The sequence below is a fragment of the Triturus cristatus genome, chromosome 8 (genome assembly GCF_964204655.1).
Source record: "Triturus cristatus chromosome 8, aTriCri1.1, whole genome shotgun sequence".
Classification (NCBI taxonomy): domain Eukaryota; kingdom Metazoa; phylum Chordata; class Amphibia; order Caudata; family Salamandridae; genus Triturus; species Triturus cristatus.
In genome coordinates, this window is record NC_140591.1 from 38,613,026 (window position 1) to 38,634,756 (window position 21,731).

The 21,731-nt window shown below is 48.8% G+C and overlaps 1 protein-coding gene across 2 annotated transcripts in view; it reads left to right on the plus strand.

Moving 5' to 3' along the window:
- LOC146799914 (NACHT, LRR and PYD domains-containing protein 12-like) overlaps positions 1–21,731 on the plus strand; it is a 1,343,351-nt gene that overhangs the window by 270,999 nt on the left and 1,050,621 nt on the right. For both annotated transcript variants that reach the window (XM_085620847.1, XM_085620846.1), the window contains one exon: positions 21,242–21,265. In XM_085620847.1, coding sequence (XP_085476973.1) covers positions 21,247–21,265 — 19 coding nt within the window. In that variant the 5' untranslated portion in view covers positions 21,242–21,246. The remainder of the gene's footprint in view (positions 1–21,241; positions 21,266–21,731) is intronic.

A 21,731-nucleotide genomic window follows, 5' to 3' on the forward strand; every position in this document is an offset into this window, starting at 1 on the left:
GTTCCAGTATTATCTTATTTAGATACAGCATACATGGACATCTTATCTGTTTCTCACAAAACTCCAACATTTGCCAGCTGGCGAAAAACAATCTGAAGATGGAGCCGATACCCATGTGCACTATCATCCCAAGGAGGAGTCACCTATCTCGTGACTTCCAAAGACTTTTCCAAGACAAAAACAAGTGCAAACAACTGGGCCCAACACCAGATGGTGATCTATGCTTAGTGTGTGTATCTGCAGCTCTACATGCCAAGAACAGATGCATACTGTTAAGTAGCATTTTCCTTTTCATTTTTACAATCAATAAAGCCCAATATAGGCCCTTAACGTTAAACATTGCATTCGGTTGAGATCCACGACAAAGTGCAGAAATGTATATACAGTACATGATCACTGTCAGCTTTACCAGTTATCTAACAACAATAAGCTAATCATGAGGGCTTCAGAATATCATCATGCATCCTCTACAGTTGAATATCCATTAGCATCCGAGTTATGCCGATTACTTAAGTACTCCTCAGGATATAAGTCTAAGGTCCTCGTCTAACTTCTCAACCCTCCTGCTAGAATTCATATGGGCCTCTTTCACCAGAGACCACTCACGCACATCCCTCAACCATATATCTAAAGAGGGCGAACGCTTCCCCACCGAAGCTATCACCGTCATGCGCTTTGCTAGGACCAGAGGAGTTGCAAAAGCTTATACTCCATCTTGCGCTTCTTGGGCTTTGTAACATGTCCAAGTAAACAGTGCAGTGAGGTAATCAGTACCTCAAATCCTGTACCCCTATTCAGCAACTCCACCACCCATGTCCAGAATCAGTGCACCTCGGGGCAGCCCCACGTATGATGCAGAAAATCAGCACCGCACCAAGAGCACGCATCAGAGCGGTCTGGGTCAATGCGGCACAGCCTCACCGGGGTCAAACATGTGCGGTGTAAGCAGTTGAAGTGTATCAACTTCAAGCGTGCATTACAGAATACAGTTTTTTGCTTTCCATTTCGACTACTCAATCAGAGGATCTGTCCCATGCTGATCAGGCCCTAGGTGGAGGACCTGCTGTGTCAGCCCTTGTGCCACTATACAGGGGAGAAATAAGCCGACAGCCAGAGCCACTGGTAAGCATTATGTCCAGCGTTTGCGTCGTAGGTGGGACATTTGGGTATGTAAGCCAAGTGGCCCTAGCTAAGTCCAAGAGTCTGGCATACTGGAAAAATTGTTCTTGTCCCTGCTCAAAATATTCGGAAGCCTGCTCATAAGAGATGAATGTTTCATTTGGGAACAAGTCAGCCAATACCTGACAGCTCCCCTCCCTCCACGCCTGAAATGACATCACATCCATCATTTTCCGCACTGGGGTTAGTATCTATATTGGGAGCTCCCTGTGGAACTGCGTGTGTTTTAGTATGCATTCTACAAATGACTGACATATTTTTGCAGTCTGTTGGACCACATTGGGCATGTCTCCTGAGATACCCTCACCCTCCATCAAAGCTGTTTGAAGCCTATCCGGTTGAACTCTCCCCCTTAGCAGTATTTTTTCCCAGTTGTCTCCCTCATCCATCCACCGGGCCGCATGCTGCAAATGAGCCGCATAGTAGTATAAGTCCATCCTGGGGGCTTCAAGTCCTCCCTCCGCATACCACCGTGTTAATGTATGCAAGGCTACTCTACTACGACAGCCCGCCCAGAATAGGGACACCAACACTGAGTTCAGTTGCTTAAATACCCGCATGGGGATGTAACACATCGAGTTCTGGAGCATTTACAAGAAGCGTAGTAGTACCAACATCTTAGAAACCGCCAGCCTGCCCATAAGGGAGATCGGCAGAGAACTCCAGAAAGCCACCAATCCCTTAAGCGCTTCTACCACCCTGGATACGTTAAGGTGTAAGTCGTTGTGTGTCACCTACACACCTAGATATCTGAAATGCACCATTTCCCATCTCAACCCAAGGCTCGGTAGTCATTCCGGCGGCAATGCGGACAATTCAGCCAGAGGAAAGAACAAGAATTTATGCTTATTTAGTCCCAATCTGGAGTGAGCTCCGAAGTCTTACAGGAGCTGCAGCAGCCTAGGTATCACATCACGAGGGGAAGAGATAAAAAACAGGGCATCATCCGCATTTAGGGAGATTACTTGTGGCTCCTCCCTTTAAGTATGCCTCACTCTTCTAATTTCCTCTTCTAATTCCCTATGAGCCCAAACCGTGAGAGGCTCGATGGCCTGCGCAAAGAGGAGCGGCGATAGCGGGCGGCCCTTGTGCGTTCCCTGCCCCACTGTCCACATCTCTGACTGACGCGGGCCGACTCGGGCCCACCTGGACCCGCACACTCAGGTCAATATAGAGAAGTTTGACCCATTTGAAAAACCAAAATGCCAAATTCCGAGGACCTCAACACTTCCAGCAAAAAACCCCAGTCAACAGCATCAAATGCTTTCTTGAAGTCCATTGGCCACTTGTGCCAGTTCCTCATTCAAGCACTGTACCTCATGCATGATGTGTGTTAAACGGGGAGCTCTCACAGTACCTCTAGGATCTCGTCTAGTGTCAGTCACGTGTCTGATTCCTTCATCCCCTCCAGCGTGAGGCACGTCCACGCCAATCCCTGCAAGTACGGGACGTAGCGCTCTGCGCAGATGGTGGAAATCGCTATGTACACTTTCTGTAGGTGCTGTTTAAACACTTCCAGTATACCTACCCTGGTGTGAACCATATCCCCAGTGGGGTTGCACAAACAAATCAGCAAAGTGGGTGCCTGCTCCTCCTGTAGGATGTAGGCCAGTAGGCATCAGGACTTATCCCCTTAGGCAATGAGCCACCGGCGGTAACAGAGCTCGTATTTGTCCAGCTTGTCCCAGGTGTCACTTACCTGTTCCCGAAGCTCACACTCGTGGACGTTGGTGGTGGGGTGTGCTAAGTCACCTTTCTGGACTTCTACTAATTCGTCCTCCTCTTACCGTAATTCCCATTGTAATAGGCGTCCGACCCTACACGTTAATCCCATGGCCACACCCCGCACCACCAATTTCAATGCCGCCCACTCCGTGGCTCTACAGAGGGTTCCCCTCCAATTGTGAGTCATATTTTCAATTATTACCTGGGAAAGCGTGTCCCTCCCGTCCTGATCTTCAAGTATGTCCTGTGGCTTCCTCCATCTCCGGGTCCCTGTACGGTGGAGTTCCATCGAACCACGCAGCGAACTGGGGCATGGTCCAACAGTAATCTGGCCAAGTGAGTCACCTCCATCTCCAGAAAGGCGGACAACCCGGACACTAGCGTCCTGTCCAATCTGCTACGTGTATTGTGCGCAGGTGAGTAGGCTATCAGGTCTTGTATAGTTTGATAAAAAGCGGGCTCGTCCGTGTTTGGTGCATAAGTGTTTAGTAAAGCAATATCACAACCATCAAGTATACCGTGCAGTAGCACATACCTGCCACCCACATCGGCCTTCATGTATGTAAGAGTGAACACACACCAGGGTACCTCTAGCATATGCAGAGTAGGAGGAATTAAATGTCTGACCCGCCACTTTTTTGCCACTCTGGTGGCCCCTATGTCATTTAGATGCGTCTCTTGTAAGCAGGCAATCGAGATAATGGGCCATTTTAAGAAGAAGAGCCCCCTGTGATGCTTTGTGCATGTGGTAAACACACTGAGAGGGGGGGACCAGAAGCAGGAGTTAAGAAGGAGGTCCTGTACCAGCGCTCCTAAGTTAGCTAAATACACAAAATGGTACCAGTTCCTATGGTGGGCAGTCCCAAAGTGGTGAACTGCTGGGGGGTTGGGAAAATAATGGTGATTGTGAAGGTTCGCGGTGATGTCTAACGTGTAGGCCAGATACTCCTGGGTGGATTTCCAAGTGCCCTCACACACCCTTGCGGGTGCAAAGCATCATCATCGGGCGTTGCTCCTCGTGGGGGTGGCGCTGCAGTCCCTCACGGGCCCTTCAGGAGGGCTCTCTGTCGGAGATCTTTTTACTGGAGTAGCCGTAGTTGTGCGTGCGGGTGTGTGGGGATGGTGGGTGGTGTGGTGAGGCTAAAAAGACCTGTAGGAACCCCAAACGGTTTATTAATGGGTCCTGCGGGTCTGGTTAAAATCTAACGGGGAGTGGTGCCTAAATAGCACTCTAAAAAGGTAGGGGAAAGGTAGATAGTTCTGTTACTCTCGACCCGTATGTGATAAAGTTAGAGTGAGAGTGAGAACGTGAGGTGGGTGGTCAACATGTTTCGCGCTTCCCAGCGGTCCCTAACGGATCCGTAGCGCTTCGTCAGGACCAAAAGGAAAGTGGTAACAAAATTTGATATAGGTCAGAATGTATCCTATATGTCCATAGTATAGGGATCACGTTTTATTCGAGTCCCTATGAGCGAACCTAAAAGGAAAGGGAGGAGAAAAAGGGGACAGGGAGACAAAAAAGGGGAGGCAAAATGAAGTGGTCAACAACATCTCCAGGGGGCGTAATACATGTCCCTGGTATCAAAACGAGTCGGTGCGGAGAAATACTCGCATCATGGTTGTGCCACATGCCAGGGGAGGGGGGCGGGTGCAAGAAAGACTAGTGGTTCTATCAACTCTGTCGGTATACGGGTCACGCAAGATAAATCAGTGCGGGACACATGCATAGTAGACAGCTCCACAGTGTAAAGTTCATGCAGGGTATCAGGGGGCATAACTGCATCCGTTGAGCTGGTGTCTCAAAGTTGACTAGTGACCAGTGAGACTACTTCTTGACGACATGCCTCGTGGTCTGCCCTAGTACATGGTGAGTCATGCAGGGTTTCAGATTGAGGTATGATAGGATCGGTATCTGAAAATTGACTTTGTGTCGAGTGTGATAGCTTATTAACGACATGTCTAGAGGTCTATCTGGTGAGTGAGGATAACGGAGCCGGTGAAATTATTCAGCAGAATCCCGTGATCACGACTATTCTACATAGTGGTGGTGTGGCAATATACTGTTTATAGACAAACTGGTAAACCTACCCAATGTTTAATGGGTCCAGGCTATACCGGATAAGGATCGGCTGGGGCGGAGGGCGCCAGCTAAAAAAGACAACCAGCGTAGTTTTACAATAAACACTTCAAGGGGAGCGGGAAATTGTTAAAAACGCCAGTAAGGCTAATCTTGGTAGAGTAGAGATAACACAAACAAACAAATAGTAAACCAGGCCAGTTGGGCTAACTGGGCAGAGTAAGGATAATTCAAACAGGACTAATAAAGTGGCTGCAAACAGGTACTTACTCACGCCCCGGGTATTCTGCTCTGAACACCTACGTGCCTCCAGGATCGCCGGTAGTTGACACGGTTTTGGAGGCACTATTTATGTCCAAAGTTGATTGGGTGTTCAACCCGGAACAGCTGCGAGTGTCGTGGAAACAGAGGCGGGGCTGTGTTTCACGAAGTTGTGGATGGCGGCCATGTTTGAATGGTCTAGAAATGTCAAGGAGTAAGAGTCTCCGTATCGACGATTTAGAAGGGGGGAACACATGAGTGTGTCTCGAGGGTGTGCGTGGCGTATGGACCCAAAAATAAAAAATATAAAATATAAAATAATAATAAAAGTGCCTCAGGGTCACGCAGTGAGTTGGTTGACTGGTAGCACCTCTAGCTACTGTGGTTAGCACGTCGGCCATATTGGAACGGGTCTGGAAGATATCCCAAAGTGTGTATATTATTGAAAGATTGCATGGTCTGGATACAGGCACATGGGTTGGTACAATTGTGTCCGTTCCAAATTTACGTGTCATCGTAAGGGTGTCTCTGTGTCAAAGATCTTAGAAGACATGTGTGGACATGGTGATGCATAAATACAGCAACCGTGTGGTGGTCCCAAAAGCCGGGCAGTAGAGTGAGGTACTATCATCCCATACACTTCTGGGATGGGAGCGTCGGCCCTGGTGGGTACGGGACACTGTTCATGTGTGTGTGTGTCAGCAGAATGACTGGATAAGTTAGGTCATACATAGATATGGTGGTGTCTGAGTGTGATTGACCTGAGAGGTACAAGTGATCTGACACTCAGTGCTGGAGGTGGGGATCCACAATTAATAAGGGTCCGTAGACTACAGATATCTGTGCACAAAAACTCTCATGTGTCCATACAATTAAAAGCTGTAGTAATCTAATTGTAAACGGGAAGAGACCCGCTGTTATCGTCAGGAGATAGAAACACATATAGTGACTGTCCGTTGGGTACAGGTGTCAGTACACAAACCCTCTCAAGTGTCCATACATTAAACTGCAGTAATCTAGATCCAAATGATTAGAGGACCGCAATAGTAGTCTGGAGATGGAACACAGGGATGGAGCTACAGTCAAAGCAGGTAGGTGTCAGGTCTGCAGTGGGTGGTGGAGTAAGGTTATGATAGCTGGTATTATGGATTGAGAGAACTCCATGGGATGTCGTCGTTGAGACCTGTGACATCAGTGCGGAGTCTGAAGACCCAGCGTTGTTCTGTTATGAACAGGTTGGTTGGTGTCCATGAGGGATTGTGGTCAATCACAGTCCATTTGAGACTGTCAGGGGAATGGTTGTGTTCCAGGAAATGATTCTGCAGTTTAGTCTGTGTTTTCTTGCACCGTATTGTACTCTTATGTTCTCCGATGCGGGTTTTGACAGGTCTTGTTGTCATGCCTATGTATCGGAGTCCGCACGGGCAAGTAATCAGATAAATGCAGTTTTTAGTATTGCAGTTGGTGTGGTGTCTTAATTGCCAAGGTCTGGGAAGTCCCAGATCCAGCTCTTTCACAGGTTTTGTCTGGTGGCAGGTAGTACAAGAACCACATGGGAAATGGCCTACAACCGGGGGTAGTGCCCACAGGGTTTCTCGTGGTTTCCTGTTCTTTCTGGGGCGGGTATGCACCAGGATATCTCTTAGGTTCTGAGTGCGTTTGAACGAAAAGAGGGGGCAGGGACCGGGGTCAAAGGAACCAGTTTTGAGTATTTTCCAATGACGTTTCACTATCCTCTGGATGTTGTTTGAGAGAGGGGTGAAAGATGTCACACATGTCAGTGCCGTGTTCTCTGATTTGGTCCTTGTTTCTAAAAGTGCATCACGGTTGTTATTCCTAGCCCTTTTGTGAGCTGTTTTAATGATGCTGGTGGGATATTTCCTGGTTACAAGATTCTTTTTCAGGATGGCAGCTTGAGCTTCGAACTCATTGAGGGTGTTACAGTTCCTTCTCAATCTGAGGAACTGTCCTACTGGGAGGTTGTCCCTCAAAGCTTTCGGGTGGTGGCTCTGATAAAGTAGGAGGCTGTTCCTATCAGATGGTTTCTTGTAGTTCGTGGTTAGTAAGCAGCCATCTTTCAAGGATATAGAGAGATCCAGGAAGGGGATCGACTCGTGAGAGTGGGTACCTGTGAATTTGAGGAAAGGGTCGATCGTATTCATCCATGCAAAAAAGGCAGCGCATTCGTCTGTACTCCCCCTCCAGAATACAAGGATGTCATCAATATATCGCCGCCAAAGAAGGATGTTGTCTTGGAAGGGGTTGGTAGGATTTTGAATTTTGTCTTCCTCCAGCTTGGCCATGTATAGACAGGCCAGGCTCGGCGCAAATGTGCTCCCCATGCATGTGCCCTGTACTTAATCTGATACAACAGTTCAGTTCCCCTGACACGATCGATCTTCTGGTTACCCTAGACGTAGTAGCATTATATACCAATATACCCCAGGACGACACTCTGATGGTCCTAGAAGATGCTCTACACTCTCTCGATCCATGGCCATATACTACTCCCATACCGTTCATCTGCGAATGTGCCCAACTCGCGCTTAAAGAAAACTTTTTCGAGTTCAACAACAAACTGTACCATCAAATACAGGGCACATGCATGGGGAGCACATTTGCGCCGAGCCTGGCCTGTCTATACATGGCCAAGCTGGAGGAAGACAAAATTCAAAATCCTACCAACCCCTTCCAAGACAACATCCTTCTTTGGCGGCGATATATTGATGACATCCTTGTATTCTGGAGGGGGAGTACAGACGAATGCGCTGCCTTTTTTGCATGGATGAATACGATCGACCCTTTCCTCAAATTCACAGGTACCCACTCTCACGAGTCGATCCCCTTCCTGGATCTCTCTATATCCTTGAAAGATGGCTGCTTACTAACCACGAACTACAAGAAACCATCTGATAGGAACAGCCTCCTACTTTATCAGAGCCACCACCCGAAAGCTTTGAGGGACAACCTCCCAGTAGGACAGTTCCTCAGATTGAGAAGGAACTGTAACACCCTCAATGAGTTCGAAGCTCAAGCTGCCATCCTGAAAAAGAATCTTGTAACCAGGAAATATCCCACCAGCATCATTAAAACAGCTCACAAAAGGGCTAGGAATAACAACCGTGATGCACTTTTAGAAACAAGGACCAAATCAGAGAACACGGCACTGACATGTGTGACATCTTTCACCCCTCTCTCAAACAACATCCAGAGGATAGTGAAACGTCATTGGAAAATACTCAAAACTGGTTCCTTTGACCCCGGTCCCTGCCCCCTCTTTTCGTTCAAACGCACTCAGAACCTAAGAGATATCCTGGTGCATACCCGCCCCAGAAAGAACAGGAAACCACGAGAAACCCTGTGGGCACTACCCCCGGTTGTAGGCCATTTCCCATGTGGTTCTTGTACTACCTGCCACCAGACAAAACCTGTGAAAGAGCTGGATCTGGGACTTCCCAGACCTTGGCAATTAAGACACCACACCAACTGCAATACTAAAAACTGCATTTATCTGATTACTTGCCCGTGCGGACTCCGATACATAGGCATGACAACAAGACCTGTCAAAACCCGCATCGGAGAACATAAGAGTACAATACGGTGCAAGAAAACACAGACTAAACTGCAGAATCATTTCCTGGAACACAACCATTCCCCTGACAGTCTCAAATGGACTGTGATTGACCACAATCCCTCATGGACACCAACCAACCTGTTCATAACAGAACAACGCTGGGTCTTCAGACTCCGCACTGATGTCACAGGTCTCAACGACGACATCCCATGGAGTTCTCTCAATCCATAATACCAGCTATCATAACCTTATTCCACCACCCACTGCAGACCTGACACCTACCTGCTTTGACTGTAGCTCCATCCCTGTGTTCCATCTCCAGACTACTATTGCGGTCCTCTAATCATTTGGATCTAGATTACTGCAGTTTAATGTATGGACACTTGAGAGGGTTTGTGTACTGACACCTGTACCCAACGGACAGTCACTATATGTGTTTCTATCTCCTGACGATAACAGCGGGTCTCTTCCCGTTTACAATTAGATTACTACAGCTTTTAATTGTATGGACACATGAGAGTTTTTGTGCACAGATATCTGTAGTCTACGGACCCTTATTAATTGTGGATCCCCACCTCCAGCACTGAGTGTCAGATCACTTGTACCTCTCAGGTCAATCACACTCAGACACCACCATATCTATGTATGACCTAACTTATCCAGTCATTCTGCTGACACACACACACATGAACAGTGTCCCGTACCCACCAGGGCCGACGCTCCCATCCCAGAAGTGTATGGGATGATAGTACCTCACTCTACTGCCCGGCTTTTGGGACCACCACACGGTTGCTGTATTTATGCATCACCATGTCCACACATGTCTTCTAAGATCTTTGACACAGAGACACCCTTACGATGACACGTAAATTTGGAACGGACACAATTGTACCAACCCATGTGCCTGTATCCAGACCATGCAATCTTTCAATAATATACACACTTTGGGATATCTTCCAGACCCGTTCCAATATGGCCGACGTGCTAACCACAGTAGCTAGAGGTGCTACCAGTCAACCAACTCACTGCGTGACCCTGAGGCACTTTTATTATTATTTTATATTTTATATTTTTTATTTTTGGGTCCATACGCCACGCACACCCTCGAGACACACTCATGTGTTCCCCCCTTCTAAATCGTCGATACGGAGACTCTTACTCCTTGACATTTCTAGACCATTCAAACATGGCCGCCATCCACAACTTCGTGAAACACAGCCCCGCCTCTGTTTCCACGACACTCGCAGCTGTTCCGGGTTGAACACCCAATCAACTTTGGACATAAATAGTGCCTCCAAAACCGTGTCAACTACCGGCGATCCTGGAGGCACGTAGGTGTTCAGAGCAGAATACCCGGGGCGTGAGTAAGTACCTGTTTGCAGCCACTTTATTAGTCCTGTTTGAATTATCCTTACTCTGCCCAGTTAGCCCAACTGGCCTGGTTTACTATTTGTTTGTTTGTGTTATCTCTACTCTACCAAGATTAGCCTTACTGGCGTTTTTAACAATTTCCCGCTCCCCTTGAAGTGTTTATTGTAAAACTACGCTGGTTGTCTTTTTTAGCTGGCGCCCTCCGCCCCAGCCGATCCTTATCCGGTATAGCCTGGACCCATTAAACATTGGGTAGGTTTACCAGTTTGTCTATAAACAGTATATTGCCACACCACCACTATGTAGAATAGTCGTGATCACGGGATTCTGCTGAATAATTTCACCGGCTCCGTTATCCTCACTCACCAGATAGACCTCTAGACATGTCGTTAATAAGCTATCACACTCGACACAAAGTCAATTTTCAGATACCGATCCTATCATACCTCAATCTGAAACCCTGCATGACTCACCATGTACTAGGGCAGACCACGAGGCATGTCGTCAAGAAGTAGTCTCACTGGTCACTAGTCAACTTTGAGACACCAGCTCAACGGATGCAGTTATGCCCCCTGATACCCTGCATGAACTTTACACTGTGGAGCTGTCTACTATGCATGTGTCCCGCACTGATTTATCTTGCGTGACCCGTATACCGACAGAGTTGATAGAACCACTAGTCTTTCTTGCACCCGCCCCCCTCCCCTGGCATGTGGCACAACCATGATGCGAGTATTTCTCCGCACCGACTCGTTTTGATACCAGGGACATGTATTACGCCCCCTGGAGATGTTGTTGACCACTTCATTTTGCCTCCCCTTTTTTGTCTCCCTGTCCCCTTTTTCTCCTCCCTTTCCTTTTAGGTTCGCTCATAGGGACTCGAATAAAACGTGATCCCTATACTATGGACATATAGGATACATTCTGACCTATATCAAATTTTGTTACCACTTTCCTTTTGGTCCTGACGAAGCGCTACGGATCCGTTAGGGACCGCTGGGAAGCGCGAAACATGTTGACCACCCACCTCACGTTCTCACTCTCACTCTAACTTTATCACATACGGGTCGAGAGTAACAGAACTATCTACCTTTCCCCTACCTTTTTAGAGTGCTATTTAGGCACCACTCCCCGTTAGATTTTAACCAGACCCGCAGGACCCATTAATAAACCGTTTGGGGTTCCTACAGGTCTTTTTAGCCTCACCACACCACCCACCATCCCCACACACCCGCACGCACAACTACGGCTACTCCAGTAAAAAGATCTCCGACAGAGAGCCCTCCTGAAGGGCCCGTGAGGGACTGCAGCGCCACCCCCACGAGGAGCAACGCCCGATGATGATGCTTTGCACCCGCAAGGGTGTGTGAGGGCACTTGGAAATCCACCCAGGAGTATCTGGCCTACACGTTAGACATCACCGCGAACCTTCACAATCACCATTATTTTCCCAACCCCCCAGCAGTTCACCACTTTGGGACTGCCCACCATAGGAACTGGTACCATTTTGTGTATTTAGCTTTGTGCATGTGCCCAGACCTCGAACATTCCAACTGAGAAACCTCTGGCTCATCATGTAATACACACTGTGCGTAGATCCCCAGCCGCTATTAACAATCTCAACACAACATGCTCTTTTGGTACACTCGACAAAGAGCAAACTAGGTAACATAACATAACTCCCCACCGCCCACCCACCCATGGACAATGTATGTGCAACTGTGCTATTCTTATTGCCCCCCCTACTCGCCGAACAGGGGCAGATAACAAGGCACCTCAGTGCAACGAGCAACTCAGCCCACCCAGTATCAAACCAGCAAGTACTTATGGGCATGCCATTACAATTCAACAATACCATGCTCTTGAGAGTAGTCATACATGACATATGCTTTCAAATGTTCCCCCCATCTCTCGACTCAGCCATAACCCTCGCGTTCACATTTTGGGACGCTATATCCACCCCACTCAATCAAACATCAAGCAGAGAGCAAACGACAAAATATATAAGCAAAGAGAAAACCCCTCAGTCGGTCCACCATTTAGTTCTCGTCCATCAAGGTCTCAGAAACTATATCTACAGTGGGTCCCAATGCCTGCGACTGGTCATCTGGTTCTAGAATTATGGATGCAGTCGGAGAGCCTGGTTCCTCATCATCCGTTGCACTCAGCTGCATAGTGCCATCCGCTCCCCCAGTGACTCTCCGCTGCTCCTGCATGTCTTTGTCTCCTGACACCTCCGGACTGACCTTACTCTGTGACCCTTTGTTTGAACACTTGCCCCATTCCCATCTTTGCATGAGTATTCATGAGGGTTCTTGGAAACCAAGCAGAAGCTACATCACCTGCATAATATCTACATATAAGGTTCATCCCCTACATCCTCATCAATCCGACAATGGCCCATGCAAAGGGACAAAGGAGCCCTAGATACTTTTGGGTATAAATATATCACATCTTACTGAGGAAAGTAGAGGATATCAGGACTTCCATGCTGGCAAACTGACGCGAGACGCTGAGGTTCCTGCATGCAGACACTCCAGCTCGCAGTGGTCTGAACATCCCTTGCGGGGTGTCCAGTTCGAGACCAGAACAGGGGTCCCACAGTCTCTCACTTCAGGTAATGGAATTTGACTTATCCTAGGGGGATTCTTGGCTTAACACCTAAACACATACTAGGTACACTTAGGTACATCTAGTTAGGGTTACATCGTAGGAGTACGCATTTTACTGTCATGTATTTTATATGCTTGTCTGCTTTCATGATGTTTGCAGAATGATAGAAATCTATCATCCTTTTACTTTCCTAGTGCTTCTAATCATTTATATCCTGTACTGTCTATTGATTGTCTCATCACATCTATTTTACACAAGAATCATCAGTGTTCAATAAATGCTTATTGGAAATCGTCCTAACCGTTTATTCTGTGTTTCTCTCTAAGAATAAGTAAGTGAAAAGTAGTACATTGTTTCCACGGTCCTGAGGGATCAGGGTTGTCATGTTCGATGGTTGCCAGGAGCTATTCCATCCTTGGTAAAAGGAGTTTCTAGTGGCACTGTGAGCTAGCTGGTATACAGGCTAACATACCCGATAGGGGTGTCCAGAATCAGTCTGACATCAATCCTATAGTCTATGTTGTCTAAACGCAGAGAACCTATATAGGGATATAGGAACTACATGACATGGTGCCGCCAACATTGGTCGGGTACTTATTTAAACAGTAGAATCTGAGTAGTTCAGTCTTGCTAATCTCAGAGACCCCTACTCACATATTCCAGAGACGTCTGGAGTGAGAGGGCACAAAAACTCCGCCACAGCTGAGTAGTCTAAAAACTATTAATTGGCTGCTGGTTAATCAAGCTTGAAGGACACTTTGTTCCTAGAATTGTGCATAAACACCTTATCTAAAAGCTCCCTTACAAGGCTCTTCTTAAAATAGGAAGAAGAAAAATGTCTATCCACAGAGATACTGCAGAAACTGTAGAACAAAATTTACAATTTACAGCCACAGATGACGAAGACGATGCAAATGCAATCCCAATTGCACCAAACATCAGAACGGTGGTTATCATAAAAGTGGGTAAATATGGTTTAACAGCCCTGGGTGTACCCGTAACATTCGTGATTGAGGCACACGAATCATATAGAACTGAGGTATTCTATTCATGGGTGACATTCCCAGTTCCAGATGCAGTAACAAAGACATTTCACTACTACACAGAGGATGAAATGCTGGATCAATATAATCCTTACGAATATATTGAAATTCCACTAACGTACCAGGTACATTTATACTGGTTTAAAGGCGCCCTACCCCATACAAGAAATAGAATACGACTAGGTCCGCACGGAAAAGACGGAGCAACATGGCCAGTATTAGCGGCCTATACACCACACCCTGACATTGATTCAATGCCAGGAGGAGATTTACTAATACTCCACAAAGAACTAATAGGATTGTACAGAAACATGACACAATTTGTGATGGGAACACTCACACTACAGCCAACCCCGGCTACAGCAACAGAAGGACCAGTCCAGATGGGAGACAGCCTTTACAACGAAATTATTACAACGTATGCCATTGCATCGCATGTCATTGCAACGCAAAAGGTGTGCAGCAGTGGGTAGAAGGTGTTGGATTTAACTCCAACACCTTCCTTACTGTTGCACACACTGGAGTTGGAATAGAAAATGTATCTATGCCAACTTCTGGCGCCCCCCGACAGAAAGTCAGAGTAAATGTTTGCGTTGCAATGGCATGCGATGTAATGGCATGCGTTGAAACGTCACCTATTTGACTTCTACAGCTAAAATCACACCACAAACATTACATGCAGTAATAGGCAAAATGCCAACTAAATGTGAGTAAATGCCATTCTGGATCGCTCAGAAAATAACACAGCTGGAGGCAGTGTTTCCACACACTACCCCACATGAAAAACACAGAATGCTAACAACATGCTTGCCAATGGGAATTGCTCCCCACATAGATGACTGCACCTCCTAGGGAACAGTTTTCGCTGCCATATATACCGGGACTCATGTTATCCCTTCCTTAACAGTAATACCAGATGTGTCTGCAAGAGACATGTTAGTGATAGATTCCTTACCTTAGAATAACCTCAGGCATCAGACTGCATCCGGAAAGTTTTTGTCAGCAGTACCCCTGCGCATCGGTAGGTGGCTGCGTGCAGCTCCACGTCCGTCGTTGGCGTCGTGGTCGCCGGAATGACGTTGCGGGCGCACTTAGACGCAGATCCGGGAAGAGCGGTACCCCCGAAGTCTTTGCGGGAGCGGTCCCGAAAGCTGCTTGAAGCCCGGCAGTCAGCTCCGTGCTGTTCAAGGTACCGGTCCCGAGGGAGGTTGAGGGACCGGTTGCGGAGCCTCGGAGCCACCGTCATGGAAAATCTTTGGAATCGAAGTCTTCGCACTCGGGCTCAGGGAAGGTGAAGCGTCACAAGAAGTCGAAGAGACATCATCGTTCTCCGGCTTCTCCTCGCCGGTCAAACGACATGGCTGATAGTGTGGGTGATACCACCCCCGCGGCTCCGGCGGAGCCTATGCAGTCGCCGGCGACCTACCCGCCCTTTCCGGGTTCGTCGGCGACTCCAGCCCGTGTACAGGAATTCCTGTCTGCTATGGCTCGCCTCTTTGGTCCGTCGGGCACCTCCAGGGCGCCTTCGGGCCCCTCTGGCCCGGCTGGGAGTCCTCGCCCTTTGACATCGGTGGCTCCGGCCCCGACGTCACCATTGGCTCCGGCCTCGGCACAAGCAGGACTCCCGTGGATCCCGGTCGACGCCGGTTGACATCGTGACACCTCCACCGACGTCGACCCCACCGGCACCGCGTTTGACGTCGCCCGGCGCACTGGACGACGTCGACCCCGGTTTCAACCCTGAAATTAATACAGTGCAGGTCAAACGACATGGCTGATAGTGTGGGTGATACCACCCCCGCGGCTCCGGCGGAGCCTATGCAGTCGCCGGCGACCTACCCGCCCTTTCCGGGTTCGTCGGCGACTCCAGCCCGTGTACAGGAATTCCTGTCTGCTATGGCTCGCCTCTTTGGTCCGTCGGGCACCTCCAGGGCGCCTTCGGGCCCCTCTGGCCCGGCTGGGAGTCCTCGCCCTTTGACATCGGTGGCTCCGGCCCCGACGTCACCATTGGCTCCGGCCTCGGCACAAGCAGGACTCCCGTGGATCCCGGTCGACGCCGGTTGACATCGTGACACCTCCACCGACGTCGACCCCACCGGCACCGCGTTTGACGTCGCCCGGCGCACTGGACGACGTCGACCCCGGTTTCAACCCTGAAATTAATACAGTGCAGGAAGGGTGTCGACCGACACCGATTACAATGTCATTTGGGAATTTCTTTCCCTATATCCATCCTCCTCCTTTTAGGCCTGTGGAACAGCATGAGGAGGAAGGGAAGGACTGAGAGGGGTCTGAGGACCCTCTCGCAGCTCAGTGCGAGTATGACCCGGACTGGGCAGAGGAGTTGGGGGAAGCCATTGGTCTGAACACCTCTCCAGACCTTGGCATGCTGTCTCCTCCTACCGTGGCTACGGAGGAGGGTGTGAGTTTTTCTGTGGTGTTGCGTAGGGCGGCCGAGGCTCTCCACCTCATGCTCCCTACTGTGGCCATCAGGACTAAACTCCTGACTGAAGTGCTTCAGCCAGCAGTTACCTCTGCAGAACCACTGCTGCCCTTTAAGGATGCACTTTCTGACGTTCTTTTGGGCACCTGGTCCAGGCCCACCATGGGGGCTCCTGTGGACAGGAATGTGGCCCAACGCCACTGACCGGCCCCGGGCGACCCCATTTTCCTCCCAACACCCCACCCCTGAGAGCTTGGTTGTCCAAGCCTCTGCATCCCCAAGCGCATTCCCTTCCGCACCCCCGGACAGGGAATCCAAGAAGCTGGAGCAGTTCAGGAAGAAGGTTTTTTCTTCCGCCAGTCTCGGGCTGCGGTCTCTGAACACCGCATGCCTCTTGGGCCGTTATTCCCACCCTCTGTGGGATACGGTGGCACCCGGACCGTACTCTCTCAGGCTATTGCTGAGGGGATAGATGCAATCAAGTTCACAATTCGTTGTGGCCTTGACACCGCCACCTCGCTGGGCAGGGCGATTTCCACGACAGTGGTGCTTCGCCACCACACCTGGCTGAGGACAACTGGCTTTTCGGGGGATGTCCAGAACACCCTGATGGACATGCCCTTTGATGGCATTCGCCTTTTTGGCAACAAGGCAGACAGTGCTTTGGAGCGATTAACCCCTTCGATGCGTGTGACGGAGCGGTTCCGTAATGCGCGTCAGTTGCTCTGTGCGCATGACGGAACCGCTCCGTCATGGCCCCGCCCGCGCACGGAACCTTCAGCACGGAGGGGTTAAAGAACTCTCAGGCTATGGCCAAGTCCTTGGGCTTTTCGGCCACGTGGCCTCCTCAGCCTTCTGCCTTTTGATCCTTTCGTGCTCGTGGAAGGGGCAACCCACCACATTCGCAGCAGATCCAATGGCCGTCGCAACAGTCTACGCGTGGCCGTGGACGTGGGAACCGCCGCGGTGGATCAGGGGGCCAGCTGCAGGGTCAGTCCACCTCCTCCCCCGCCACCACTGCCTCCAAATGTTCCTAGTCTGAGCTTTCAGGCCCATCCGATGCCAGTGGGCAGCAGGATTAGCCATCACCTCCCCCACTGGCGCACCATCACATCAGACAGGTGGGTTTTAGAGATAGTCCGATGGGGCTACTCCCTTCCCTTCGAGACTGCCCTACAGCCATGCCACCCCAATACCACAGCATGTCGGGGGATCACTTGGCACTTCTCCAGCAAGAGGTTTCAGCCCTCTTGGCCAAGGGGGCCATCAAGCGCGTTCCGATGCCCGAAGTGGGTCGTGGTTGTTATTCCCACTACTTTGTAGTTCCAAAGAAGGACAAGAGCCTGCGTCCTATCTTAGACCTTCGGAACATCAACCACTTCCTCCGGAAGAAGAAATTCAAGATGCTCACACTTGCCCAGGTCTTGTCTGTCCTAGACCCGCAAGACAGGATGGTAGTGTTAGACTTGTAGGACGCCTACTTTCATATACCCGTCCTGCCTGCCCACCGGCGTTACCTCCGGTTCAAGGTAGGCCACAAGCACTTTCAGTTCACCGCGCTCCCTTTTGGCCTTACCGGCGCCCCTCGGGTCTTCACGAAAGTGATGGCGGTGGTTGCAGCTCATCTGCACAGATCAGGGGTTTCATCTCAACGACTGGTTGTTGAAGGCGGGCTCACCCCAGGCAGTCGTTTCCCACCTCCAGATTACAGCCAACCTCTTCCATTTGCTGGAGTTCTCCATCAGTGTGCCGATTTCCTCTCAGAAGCTCCTCTTTGTCGCAGCGGTTCTGGACACGGCGCAGTTTCGGGTTTATCCTCCCGAACAGCGAGTACGGGACATTCGGGCTATGATTCCGTCTTACACTGAAGGCATTCCTTCCCTCTGTCAAGGGGAGTGTGGTGCAGGTATTCACAGACAACACCACCGCCATGTGATACTGCAACATGCAAGGCGGGGTGGGGTCATAGACCCTATGTCAGAAGGCTCTGCGCCTCTGAACATGGCTGGAACATCAGGACATCTCCCTGGTGGTTCAACACTTGGCAGGTTTAATGAACTCCAGGGTGGTCAAACTCAGCCTTCGGTGCATGATGGATGACGAATGGCGTCGTTACTCAGAGGTGGAACAAGGTCTCTTTCAACAGTGGGGAGAGCCTAGAGTCTTGGTTAGATCTATTCGCCACCGAAGAGAACACGCAATGTCAGCAGTTCTGCGCGTTGGAATTTCCAAGGCGGCACGTGTTCGGTGATGCTTTTCATTGCGAGTGGAGTTGCGGTCTGTTGTACGCCTTTCCGCCTATACTACTTCTGCCCAGAGTGCTGAAGAAGATCAGGCGCAACCGGGCCCAAGTCATTCTTGTGGCCCCGGACTGGGCTCGAAGAGTTTGGTAATTTGAGCTACTCAGTATGAGTGTACATCCCCTGATCCGACTGCCTCTTCAGGAGGATCTTCTGTCGTAGCAGCAGGGTACGGTCCTCCATCTGAACCTGTCCAGTCTCCACCTCCTTGCGTGGAGATTTAGCGGCAACAGTTAATTCCGTTTTGACTTGCCTCCTGAAGTCTGTGATGTCAATCTAGCAGACAGGCGTCCCTCCACTAAATCGGTATACGCCTGCAGGTGGAACAAATTTGTGGCATGGTGCACAGCAAAGGCTGTGGATCCCCTTTCTGCCCCTCTTTCAGAAGTCCTTCTGTTCCTTCTTTTTCTTGCCCGGCAGGGCTCTGCTCTGGGCACTATTAAGGGCTATCTTTCGGCAATTTCGGCCTTTCTCTGGCTCCCTGATCATCCCTTGTAAATAGATTTCTCAAAGACATTACCCACCTTTTCCCTCCTATTTCTTTTGTGATGCCGCAGTGGGACTTGAATCTAGTTCTTACTTATTTGATGTGCGCTTTGAGCCGCTTCACAACTGTCCTCTTCGTTTACTTACTTTAAAGACTGCTTTCCTGGTTGCCATCACCTCCGCTAGGCACGTGAGTGAGCTCCAGACCCTTTCCTGTACACCTCCCTTTCTGTCTGTTCATCTGGACATCCATCCTTTTTGCCAAAGGTTGTTACTGCCTTCCATATCGGGCAAACTATCACCTTGCCCACTTTCTTTCCGCCTCCGCACCCTTCCAGAGAGGAAGAGAGGCTCCACCGTCTGGTCCCAAAACGTGCACTTTCATTTTATCTCAACCGCACACAACACTTCTGGGTGGATGACCAGCTCTTTGTTCGCTTCGTAGGCACCAAGAAAGGCCGGGCTGTACACAAGAGGACCATCTCCCGCTGGGTTGTCTTGTGTATAAAAGCCTATTATTCTCTGGCTAAGGTGTCCCCCTGCAAGACATCTGTCAGGCAGCCATGTGGGCCTCGCTGCACACTTTTACCAATCATTATTGCCTTGACAGCCAAGTCCGGAGAGATGGCTTGTTTGGCCGTTCTGTTCTCCGTGACTTTCTGGTGTGATCTTGGTTCTCAGACCTACCTCCTGGGTTGGTATTGCTGGGGTATCTTTTCTAAGGTAGGGAATCTATCACTAACGTGTCTCTTTCAGATGCACAAGTTACTTACCTACGGTAACAATATATCTGTAAGAGTTATTAGTTAGTGATAAATTCCTTACCGCCCCACCCATCCTTCCCGTTCTGTGAACTGATTTCTAGGGTTAAGGTCATCCCTTTCAGGGCCCTAGTTCAATGCACCAGTGGTCAGTATCTTACATGGGTCTGCGTTCCTGGTGCGGAAAGTAGTGTACAGAACTGACGTCAGCGCGCATGGGCCGCGTCTAAGTAGCACGCGACGTCATTCCGGCGACCACGAGGCCAATGACGGATGTGGAGGGGTACTGCTGACGAAAACTTTCCAGATCCAGTCTGATGCCTGGGGATATTCTAAGGTAAGGAATCTATCACTAACTAATGTCTCTTACAGATATATTGTTACCGAAGGTAAGTAACTTGTGCATTAATCCAAATACAGAAAGAGTACAAAGCAGAGCCTGCTCTGAACTCAAAGATGAAATTACTAGGTAATTACGCCCAGGTAGCAGCTATAATATTACTAATATTAGCTAACATTAAAGGAGAGGCAGCATCAGGGGCAATACGCCAAAGACTAAGGGAATATTCTCCTTTACGACAAGAGGCAGGACTACCTGGAATAATTTAAACTGATTATGCAGAGTTAGGTAGGGGCAGCTTGGGAGCTAGACCAGTGAAACCACAGTTGGTGGGTGGTGTTAACCTCTTCGCTGCGGCGCAAATTCTGCCGCAGTGCTGCCGCAGTGCTGGACATTCCAATCTCGGGCGTGGTCATGACGTCTCCCGGCCGTCGTCCGCACACGCCCATTGTGACTCATGACGGCCGGGAGACGTCATGAGCATGGAAGAGGTTAAGTACCAAATTCCTGAACTTTAGTTTCCACAGGAGCAGATGAAAATGTCCTCAATCCCCAACTCCACTACAGTGAACTTCAAATGCTCACTAGCAGCAAAGAGGGGGAAAGGGGATTGGTAAGAAAAGAGAAACTGCCACTGTTTCACTTCTTCTGGATTGGACTCAAGCTATTCGCCTGGTTGACTCCTGTAATAAAGAACAGCATGTAACAATTTTACGGAATTCTGCCACCCTCCAAATTCATGTATAACTTCCTCTAGGTTACCTGTCCTTTCATAGTTGTTAGCCGCTCTCTTGTATAAGTGTTATATCTAAATGTCTTAACCTGTCACTTCTCTATACGAGTTTGGTGTTAAACTCTTATAGTCTCCTGTAACGAAGAGCACATGTAATTACAATAACTAACACCTTTATCTACTTCTCTTATCTCTACTTTCGTTACCTGTAATTCACCTGAATTCTGTTCTCTAGTAATCATTTATTATGTATGTATATAAAGATATATCCTCTTTCAATAGCTTTCACTGACGGTTTATAATTCAGTTCTTATTTCTTCTTCTTTGTCTTTCAGAAGCGATGGAGGATTCATCAGTTGGTAAGTATAATTATATATATATAATTACAGCTACATGAAAATATAATTCTAAAGATTGAATTAGGAACTACTTCTGTAGAAGTATTGAATTGGATTATCTTCAGTTTTGAGTTCTTTAATTTTGAATATTACTTCCTTAGGATTGTTGTTTCTTTATCTCACTTCATGTATTGTACTTGTTCTATTCAATATGTACTCGCTATAGTCTTTAATTGCTCGCCTACTGTTCTTGCACAGTGTCTGAGGAGAACGTGTCACATAGTCACTATCTGGTTTCCTCACCAAATGTGTAGTTACTATAATGTCTCTTATAATTCTTTATCATATGGGACTTACACAAAGTCTACCTTCTTGAACTAGAATAAGCTTTTGAAAACTAAACGTCTTTCTGGACTGACTGAAAGGAGCTGTAATATTCTCTCAACGAAGCTCCAAACAAGAAAAGAAACGAGACTCTCTCACCCAA